This window comes from Zea mays, chromosome 3 (genome assembly GCF_902167145.1).
Source record: "Zea mays cultivar B73 chromosome 3, Zm-B73-REFERENCE-NAM-5.0, whole genome shotgun sequence".
NCBI lineage: Eukaryota > Viridiplantae > Streptophyta > Magnoliopsida > Poales > Poaceae > Zea > Zea mays.
Window position 1 is genome coordinate 227,702,662 of NC_050098.1, and position 10,765 is coordinate 227,713,426.

Consider the following 10,765-nt stretch of genomic DNA (forward strand, 5'->3'; position numbering starts at 1 on the left):
CACGCCGCGTGCGCCGCCTCACCAGTCGGTCGTCGGTGTGCCCCCTCTCTTCAGGCTCGTCGTTCCCTGGTCGTCGGCTCCTCTGCTTCCGCGCGCCGGACTAGCCCCTCCTCGTTCGCGCCACACGGCGTCCGGGAGATTCTCTCGCCTTTGCGCCATCGCTCCTCTCCCCATGGCGCGACCCCTTGCACCAGCGTGCCTTCGCCAAGATGGCACCGTCGACCCCACGGCCCTGCTTGGCTCCGGCGCTCTACCCTCCGGCCAGCTGCCCTCCGCTACGCTCGTCGCAGCGCTAGTGACCACCAACGCGCCCCTCGGCGCCCCCTCCTCCACGTCGTTCGGTCTCCACCCCACCCCGATCATGTTCGGCCTCACCATCGTTGCCCTGACCCCTTTCCCGCTGCTTTTCGACACTCCTCACGTCCTCCCTCTATTTTTGTGGGCAACGGTTCCACCCTCCCGGTCACCTCAGTAGGTACATCGGTTCTTCCGGGACCATTCTACCTTAACGACATCCTTGTTGCTCTCGGTCTGACTCATCCCCTTCTCTTGGTTCGTCGCTTCACTAGTGACAAACATTGTTCTATGGAGTTCGATCCTTGGGGGCTCACCATACGCCACCTTCCCACTCGTGTCATGCTCCTCGCTGCGACAGCTCCGGTCCCCTCTACTCTATTCACTTGCCAATTGCCATCCACTCCCTCCACCAGTGTAGCCTCCCCCATGCTCTTGCTACTACCACCACCTCCTCCATTTGGCATCGTCGTCTTGGGCACCCTGGACCTGACGTGATGTACCAGCTTTCCAGCCGCTCAGATATCTCCTATACCCGGGGCTCCTCTAAGTGCCTCTGTCATGCATGTCAGCTCGACCGTCACTCTTGTCTTCCTTTTTCCACTTCCATGTCCATAGCTGCTCAGACCTTTGATCTTCTTCATTGTGATCTCTGGACTTCTCCTGTCCTCAGCCTCTCTGGTTACAAATACTACCTGGTCATTCTAGATGACTTCTCTCATTTTATGTGGACTTTTCCTCTTCGGCTGAAGTCTGACACGTTCGCCACTCTCGCCCACTTCTTCACCTAGGTCTCTACCCAGTTCCGTCGCCCGGTCCGTGCCCTCCAGTGTGATAATGGTCGTGAGTACGACAACAACGCCTCTCATTCCTTCTTCCTCACCCATGGCGTCAAGTTGCGTCTCTTGTGTCCCTACACCTCTCCCCAGAACGGTCGGGCCGAACGCATCATTCGCACCACCACCAACATGATCTGATGCCTTCTCTTTCAAGCGTCTCTCCCTACCAACTACTGGGCAGAGGCCCTGAACACAGCCACACATCTCCTCAACCGCCTCCCCTCGAAGGTGGTGAGCCACCCCACTCCCCACTTCGCTCTGTATAGCACATCCCCCTCCTACGACCACCTTCGCATGCTCGGTTGTGCCTGTTGTCCCAACACTTTTTATACTGCTCCCCATAAACTATCTCCCCACTCCACTCGCTGCCTCTTCCTCGGTTACTCCCCTGACCACAAGGGGTATCGTTGTCTTGACCTCGTCTCCCACCGCATACTCATCTCTCGTCACGTTGTTTTCGATGAAGATGTGTTTCCCCTTGCTGGCTCCTCCCCACCCACTGATCTCGACTCTCTCCTTGAGTCTGATCCGGTTTCCCCTCCACCCCAGGTGCCCCGCCTGGCGCCGTTGCTCGCGCCACGCACGGCCACGACGCCTTCACTCATGCCTCTACCCGCGCCACGCGCAGCCCCGTCGACGAGCGTGGCCCGCTTCGCCGACCTCGCCCTCGTCAACCACCGCCACGGGCAAACCACTCCCTCGACTCCTGCTGACCCAGCCCCGCCGACAAGAGCGACTCGCTTTGCCAACCCCACCCTAGTCTACCACCACCGCGAGCGGGCCACGCCCTCGGCTCCCGGCGCCTCGTCGACCAGCACCGAGTAGGGCTGGGCATTCGGTTTTTTTTGAAACTTCGGTTCGGTTTTTCGGTTTTTAAAAAACTTCGGTTTTCTAAACATTAGAGACCGATCGGTTTTCTCGAAAATGAAAAACCGAGAAGTTCGGTTTCGGTTTTTACTTCGGTTTTCGGTAAAAACCGAATACCAAACTTATACCCAAGACAACACATACAACAAGTTTACATGATAGATTTCAAATAATTTTAAAAAGTAAAAATTATATAGGTACAAATATTTAGAGATACATCATACATCACATATAAATCAATGAATAACAATTTAATTGCTTCACACATTTTGTTCACATAATCGAATAGTCAAATTTTAGAATTGATAAAGTTTGGTTTTCGGTTTTTTTGGTATTTCGGTTCGGTATACGGTGAAAACCGATTACGATACCGAAAACCGAACTTCTGAGATACAAAAACCGAAACCAAACCGAATTACCGAAAAAACCGAAATTTCGGTACGGTTCGGTTTTCGGTTTACGGTAAAAAAGTGCCCACCCCTAGCACTGAGCCTCCCGTGTACCACTCGATCGCCACCGCGACCCTGGGCATGTCCACCCAATGGTGAATCGCCACGTAGTCGGCGTTCTCCGCCCCGTCGACCGACTGATCCTGGCGGCTGACACAACTGCCACTCCTTCGAATGCCTCCCCGGTCCCCTCCTTCGTTTGTGCCGCCCTCGTCGACCCCCACTGGCGCAGCGATATGGAGGAATACGCGGCCCTGTTGGCCAACCACACCTGGGACATGGTGCCGCGTCCACCAGGCACCAACGTGGTCATCGACAAGTGGCTCTTTCGCCACTAGCTGACCTCGAACGTCCCTCAACCGCAAGGCTCGTTGGGTCCTTCGGGACTGGGTGATACATCAGCTCGACGTTAAGAATGTCTTCCTCCACGACACTCTGACGAAGACTGTCTACTGCAGCCAGCCCACCGGCTTCGTCAACGCCGCTCGTCCGGATTTGTTCTGTTGGCTGAACCAGTCCCTGTAAGGCCTCAAGCAGGCGTCGCGGGCATGGTACAGTCGCTTCGCCTCCTACTTGGCCTCCATCGGCTTCGTCGAGGCCAAGTCGGACACATCCTTGTTCATCTACCAGTGCGGCGACGACACCGTCTACCTCCTGCTCTACGTCGACGACATTGTGCTCACGGCATCCACCGCCAACCTCCTACAACGCACAATTGCCGCCCTTCAGCGGAAGTTCGTGATGAAGGACCTGGGGCCCCTTCAGCACTTCCTTGGCATCACCGTCGAACGTCGACCCCAGGGTCTCTTCCTCCACCAACGCCAGTACGCCATCGACATCCTGGAACGGGCTAGCATGTCCAACTGCAAGCCCTGCTCCTCGTCTGTCGACAGTCAGGTGAAGCTCTCTGAGAACGACGGGCCCCCGGTCATCGACGTGATGTCGTACCGGAGCCTGACTGACGCCATCCAGTACGTTACCTTCTCCAGATCCGACATCACCTACGTCGTCCAGCAGGTGTGGTGCATATGCACACCCCGCGGAAGCCCCATCTCACCGCTCTCAAGCGGATCCTGCGCTACCTCTGCGACTCCCTCGACTACGACCTTCTACTCCGACCCTCCCCCTCCCCGACGTCGGAGCTCGTGGTGTACACCGACGTTGACTGGGCTGGCTATCCCAAGCGTCGGTCCACTTCCGGCTATGCCGTGTTCTTGGGCGCAAACCTCGTTTTTTGGGCCACCAAGCGGCAGCCCGTTATCTCCCGCTCCAACGCAGAGGTCGAGTACCGCATTGTGGCCAATAGCGTGGCAAAGGCCTCCTGGCTGCGCCAGCTTCTCCACGAACTCCACGGACCCCTCCAGCACGCCAGCCTCGTCTACTGCGACAACGTCAACGCGGTCTACCTCTCCACCAATCTCGTGCAGCATCAGCGCACGAAGCACGTGTAGATCGACCTGCACTTTTGTCCGCGAGCGGGTCACCGCCATTGACATTCGGGTTCTCAGCGTCCCCACCACGCTGCAGTTCGCAGACATCTTCACCAAGGGACTGTCGTCGAGTGTCTTCGCCGACTTTCGATCCAGTCTCAACATCTGTACAGGATAGAGTTGAGAATGTGGGGGTGTTAAAGTATTGTTAAGGTTTTGGTGTTAGTCTCTGTGTAATTACTTACATACCCTCGGTGTAATGGGCTTGGCCCAATTACTCAGCTTATATATTTGCACTCCCAACCCGGTTAGGGTTAGGGTTTCCCATTCCAACTGTAAATTAAACCCATTGAAATGGTTGGAGGGAGTAAATTAAACCAAATGTTAGTTTAGGGGGTTAACTAGAGTTCAGGAAACAAACCAAACTTTGGGAGAAGTTGGTTTTTTCCTTCATATAAAGAACATATATAGTCAGGAATTGACTTTGAACTTACCCAAAAATTTCAATGCATCTCCATGTGTTTGTTGAGATTCGTTCACATGAAACTGAAAACATCGAGTGTTGTTGTAAGAGTACAGTAAAGAATGCAAGCTTATGCTGCAAATATGTAAAGAGGGTTGAATGGCGATAATAAGAGGGAAGTCGGAATTATTGAGAGGCATGGAAATAACTATAGTAATGGATAAACACCCAATGAAAGCAAACATAGAAATGCAATTAGAGAGATACTTAAATACTCGATGGATATGAACCGCGAAATGTAAATGATGAGAAACTTACTCGATAATATTTTGCATGGTTTTGACCACCACCCCTAAAAATTATGTCTAACATGTCCCTAATTGACTCCAATCTAGACACTGCAGCCTTTGCCTGGACCCCTGGCCCAGTTTGAGCAGAATTTCCTAAATATGCAGGAACAGAACAAAAGTTAAAACAGAATAGTATGGCTGCATTTCAGCAGTTTGGAGCAGAAAATTCAGGACGATGGAAGCACTTAACACAGCAAATGTCACTCTTCTGTCTAGAAGGATAGGACGTGTCAAGGACTTTAGGCGGCCTATAAGCAAGTTTCTCATCAGCAAAAACAGCCCCACCTTCTCCTGAAGTTAAGACATCACAAAGGCGTTCGGTTCAATGTCTTGGCCCTTCCTCCTTGAAATATTGAGAAAGCTCAGTTTTGGGGTTATTTGGTGTTATATTAACAGTGGGCTTTTAGCATCATCTTCAACATAGGTGCTACAGAATGGGATCCATGTTGATGTTATCTTACACCAGCAAGCATTGCGGCAAGGTGATCCATTATCACCTATGTTATTTACTCTTGTAATCGAAATCCTTGGGCATATGGTGACTTTGGCCTTTGGCTTCCAGTCAGGGGAGCCTACAACCCCTTGCTGCACATGCCTTACCGCATAGGATTTCTCTATATAAAGATGACTTTGTTGTTTTCCTCCTGCCCACAGCCAGATAGAGATAACCGTGGACATCATTTGTTTATTTTGGTGAAGCATCTGTTCTCAAAACCAATGTGTAGAAGAGCAATGTGTTTCCTATCCAGAGCTCGAAATTGGATATTCTTGTTGTGAAAGAAAAGCAGCCATGTGAGGTGCTCAATTTCCCTTGTAACTTGTAGGTACCTTGGTATTCCCTTATCTTTGAGGAAATCAACCAGAGCACAATTACAGCCTCTAATTGATAAAATTGCTTGCCTTCTACCGGCTAGAGGGCAAACTATCAAGACAGGCTGGGAGACGTATTTTTGTTCAGTTTGTGCTCACTTCCACTTTGATCTATCTTGCAATGGCTTTAGACCTCCCACCATGGGCTTAGGCCATTTATAAGATTACAAGAAGCTCTCTTGGGAAAGGGCGTAAGGATGCAAAGGATGGCCATTGTTTGATGGCATGGACAAAAGTCTTCTGTCCTCCAAGAGTATGGTGTGCTCAATATCTCTTACTTGCAAATACTTGGATGGGCACTCCAGCTATGTTTGGTTCAGCTTCTGGAGCTGCCGAAAAGCAGAATGCCAACCAAACAAGCTGAACCTGAAGCTGCTTTTCAGAAGCGGCTTATTTTGCGTAGTATAATTTTTGCAACATTTTGGACCCTACTTTTGGCTTTCTGCTTTTCCAAATGGGTGGAAATAGAGAGACGTTTCACAGCTGTTTCAAGGGAGATAGAAGGGGTAGTATTCATAGTTGTTTCAACCAAATAGCTTACAGTTTTCCCACAGCACATATCAGCAGATTTTTTACAACTCACGGCAGAACCAAACAGACCTTTCATATGAGATGGTTGTGCTTAACTGCTTACCAAAAATTGAGAATAGAACAGTTAGTGTTTCCTATCCAAGTTCATAACTCAGTAAAGGCCTTCTTTTCCATAGCAATATTTTCAGAAATTGGAGATGGTGCTACTACAATTTTTTGGACAGATAGATGGATACATGGGCAGCAAGTTGCTCATCTTGCTCCGTGAGTTTTTGCACTTGCGAGAAGGACAAAGCCTCTAATGCCTTTGTAAGCTCAGCGCCTAACCCCCTAGTAAATTTTTCTAGATCCGCCACTAGGGGAAACAAGAGGACTGACCCTCACCAGTCATGGCTGAACTTCTGATATCCAGGAAACTAACAGGTGTTATTGCTGAATTTATGAAATTGCAGGATATTCTTGCGGAGGTTGTCTTGCCGCCTAGTGTGGAGGATTTCCTATGTCTGAAGGTTTTCAAGTCGATAAGTCGAGTCGAGTCGACAAGGTACCGACTTGGTGACTAGTCGATAAGTCAGTCGACTAGTCGTCGACTTGCCAATATAGTGGCTGTTTTGCCTATATAATGGCTTCATATAGACAATATAGCATTTATATATGAAGAAAGAGCATGTTTTACCTCATGTGAAGCCTGAAATTGAACGAAATTGAAATAAATAGCAAGTCTTACCTCATTTGAAGCCTCAAACTGAACCAAATCAGCCACATAAGTGATAAGTCATAAACTCATAAGTCATAACAGCCATATAGTTCAAATTGGAAAACAAATAGCAAAAAAATATAGTTCAAACTTGAAAGGAAATAAGCTCCATTAGATAGCTAAGCTGCTGCTGCAGCTAGATAGATACTAGATAGTATCATAGTAGATACCCTAAATATCTCCCAAATCAAGATCATCCATTGCATTTTCTCCCAAATCAAGAAAAAATGTTGTGTAATGGACCTTTGGGCTGTTTGGGCTGAACTGGGGCACAAGTCGGTCGACTTGGCAGACCAAGTCGACGACTAGTCGACTGAGAATTTCCAGTCGTTGACAAGTCACCCGACTTGCTAGAAAAGTCGAGCTCCCAGGACCGACTGGACGACTAGTCGCCGACTAGTCGACGACTTGAAAACAGGGGTCTGCCGCTTTTCATCCTTTGAACAGTACTCAGCTAAATCAGCTTGCATGGGCTTCTTCCTTGGCTCTATCAATTACAGTTCATGGGAACAGATTTGGAAAGCATGAGCACTCAGGATTTGTCACTTATTCATGTGGTTGTTGCCATAATAGATGCTGGATCACTCATCGGTTGGCACACCATGGTCTCCTGCATCCAGCTGGCTAACCCCTTTGTAACCAGGAGGAGACGATTAATCGTCTGCTCGTCTCTTCCAGCTTTGCTCGGCAAGGTTCATCTTTTGCACAAAATTGGACCAAACGATCTTTCTCTGCAACAAGATGAAATCTCCTTTGACGATTGATAGGCTAAAGTGGAGTTGGGAGTGGCTGACATGGCTAGGAAGGGGCTGAATTCGGTAATAATAATTAGAGCTTGGATGATTTGGAATTATCACAGTTGATGTGTGATGGCATGTCTCCCAACTTGAATGGAGCCTTGTCTGCATTTGTAGGGATGATTGGTGGGGGTCAAAGCTTATCTTTCCTTCTTGCCCTGGAGCTGGCCAGTAACCAATAGATGTTTAGTTTCTAGTCTTGGTCAAGGTCGTGTTTGTTGTACGAAAAGGGCATGGCCAACAACAAATAGGTGTTTAGTTTGTAGTTTTGGCCAAGGCCATGTTTGTTGGACGAAAAGGGCGTGTATGTTTTTTTTTAATGAAGGGTTTGTGGGTGGGTGTTTTCCTTCTTAATACAATACATAGTTCTCCTGTGTGTTTGAGAAAAAAATAGTTATTGAACTACTTTGCACTGACCATCCAGATATTTAGTAAAAGTTATTGTGTTCAACACAATCGAGCTGCAAAAAATGGACAGCTTTGATCTACCTAATTATCAAGAATATTAGTGTATTACAATGAAATAATAATAACAAAAAAATCAGTTACCTTCCTCTAGTAGCAAAGAAGCACAATCAATTGTCTCAATCAGTTTTTTGGATGTGTCTGATGTAATGTTCAGTTCAGAGAGAAAATCGTATATGTAACTCCCAGCTTTTGTGTAGCCCAACTCGGATCCAATTAACAGCTCAGCAATTTTTTTCTCAAGTGCCATTAAAAGAGCTGGAAAGAATGTTCCAACATTACCACGAGATCACTCTCAAAATCAAAGTTAAGGTGCAAACTTTCCACATATGAACGAAAGAGGCATACAGAAGTATAGGACAGTATGGATCTGAATGCAACTGAGAAGTGGAGAGAATGTTAGTTCACCTTTGAGGATTGCATAGTTTTCAGGATCAAATTGTTTATCAGCAGAATTTTCAATGGACCTCTTTGCTGAACACAGTTTGATGCATTCATGAGCTTCCGCTATGCAAGCTGTGAGGTTATTCGGAAATAAATCAAAAGAGGCTGCATCTGCACATATACTCTCCTACATAAAAGAGTTATGGCAAATTCAAGTGTAAGAAAAGTGTAACTTCTTTTACATCTGGATGCTCAGCTTAGAGCCATATAGTATTGAGAGTTCATGTACTAAATCAACTAGACGAAGCTCCTTACCAAGTTGTGTGCTTCGTCAAATATAAGTACTGCATTGTCCCATGGTATGCCATTTAGGGAACGACGGTTTCCCGGATCAATAAGATAGTTGTAAGGGGCAAACAAAATATCAACCGACTTTGAAAGTTCCCGGGAGATGTAATATGGGCACCTCAAGTGATAAAGAAAAGAATGTCATTTGTGGGTCAAAAATCTATAGGCATGCTTGCTATTTCTCTAAAAATGAAAAAATAGGGAGAAAACATTTGAAACTTACGGGCCCTTATGCCTCCCAATATTTATCAAATCTTCTATATCAAAAGGCTCATTCCCAAGCTCAGGTTTGTTTTTTATGAACTCTGCAGGAAATGTCATTCATGTGTGATATCTGTGTTATTGATAATAGAAATTTATTTGAAATATAAAGAAAAAGTAAGATAAAACAGAAGTATTCAACCAGTATTGAACCAATGTTGTTTTTAAGGCACTAGGGAAGGCCCTCAACTTGAAGAGCCATTTGCAAGAATAAAATAATAAATCATGGCATTCAGAGATACAAAACTTTGTATCAACCAAAGCAGCTCGAGGTTATTATGAGGGCACCAATTGCAAGAATAAAATAATAAATAATGGTCAGAATTTGTGTATGCATTTTCCTTTTAGGTTGTTGTTTATTTTTGTCTGCAGGGCCAATTTTAAGACTTATCAAACAAAAAACAATTCTATTGCAATTACCAGCAACATGGTTATTATGAGGGCACCGTCGTTTCTTGCAGAGGAAGTGACAGGCATTGTTCTGTGCTCTTCCATGGAGTTTGCTCACTTCGTCGTGGATGCACATCTGCTCACGGGAACCTAGCACTGCCATCTTCGGCCTGTGTAACACCATCCGAACCATCAGAGACTCTGGGATGAGTCAATCTGCAACTGCAGCTACTGAAGACATATCCAGCCCTCAGCACCATAGCATTCATGAGATGTTACTCAACAGCACAGTTCAGCACAATCAGCTCTCAAATAAAAACAAGGTACTGGGGTACAAGTTCGGTTACCGACCTGTAGCTGGTAGCCTTGAGCTCCTTGATAACCTGCCGAAGCTGGCTGTGGGTCCGTGAGGCGTAGATGATGACTGGGTACCGCGACTGCTGCTGCTTCTGAGACGTAGAGTCCTCTGACTGCTGGCTAGCGGACGGCTGACTCCCGTAGGGCAACTGCTTAGTCCCACCGCCCCCACGCCCGACCCGCAGGAACTCGCCGAAAGTGCGGCGCCACGCGAGCGACGCACACAGCAGGCACAGTGTCTTCCCCGTACCCGTAGGACTCTCCAGCAGCGCGTTCTTCCCCTGTCCATCGATACGCCGAGGCAACGCAAACGCGAAGCAGTCAAAACTCAAAACCGAGCAAAACTTTGGGCACGTGAACGTCGCAGTGAGGGTAGGGTTTAGCACGCGGGGTTGGAGGAGCGGGGAACTCTGGTCACCTGTTGCAGGGACTCGATGACGCGGTCCATGTAGGTGATCTGGCAGTCGTAGGCGTCGAAGGGGAAGTCGACGTTGACGCCGCGGATGCTGTAGACCGGCATTTTGCCGACGGAGGCGGAAGAGGCGGCGGTGGAATGGAGCAAAGCTTGCGGCGGAAGGAGACCGGCGGACCTCGAGACGGCGCGGGCGCGGGCGCGGCGAATAGGGACTAGGGAGGGCGAGGGCCGGAGGGGCTTCTTGTCTGATTTTTCTTCGGCGTTGCTGAACCACACTTGGGCCGTATCGCACAACCCGCTAAAATTTAGCCATGTCCCATCGAATGTTTGAACCTCCGTTCCGGGTATTAAATGTAGTCGGATTATAAAACTAATTTGTCAGCCGAAAATTAAAAGACGAGACGAATCTAGTTCAGTTGGTTGGGTCTATATTTCATACTCCTATTTAAAAGTCAAACGTTTGATGTGACCCGGGCTAAACTTTAGCAGGAGCAACCA

The 10,765-nt window shown here is 48.0% G+C and overlaps 1 protein-coding gene across 4 annotated transcripts in view; it reads right to left on the reverse strand.

Moving 5' to 3' along the window:
* The window catches only part of LOC100286037 (regulator of telomere elongation helicase 1), a 31,746-nt gene extending 21,204 nt beyond the window's left edge, over window positions 1–10,542 (reverse strand). For 2 of the 4 annotated variants that reach the window (XM_008674805.4, XM_035965931.1), the window contains exons 1-9: window positions 10,271–10,542; window positions 9,847–10,133; window positions 9,526–9,665; window positions 9,068–9,149; window positions 8,812–8,962; window positions 8,521–8,683; window positions 8,197–8,370; window positions 4,661–4,785; window positions 4,374–4,425 (exon numbers count right to left, since the gene is read on the reverse strand). In XM_008674805.4, the coding sequence (XP_008673027.1) occupies window positions 4,374–4,425; window positions 4,661–4,785; window positions 8,197–8,370; window positions 8,521–8,683; window positions 8,812–8,962; window positions 9,068–9,149; window positions 9,526–9,665; window positions 9,847–10,133; window positions 10,271–10,372 (1,276 nt within the window). In that variant the 5' untranslated portion in view covers window positions 10,373–10,542. The remainder of the gene's footprint in view (window positions 1–4,373; window positions 4,426–4,660; window positions 4,786–8,196; window positions 8,371–8,520; window positions 8,684–8,811; window positions 8,963–9,067; window positions 9,150–9,525; window positions 9,666–9,846; window positions 10,134–10,270) is intronic. The other 2 variants (NM_001361377.1, XM_035965930.1) reach the window with 2 other exon arrangements.
* Window positions 10,543–10,765: the final 223 nt, after the last annotated feature.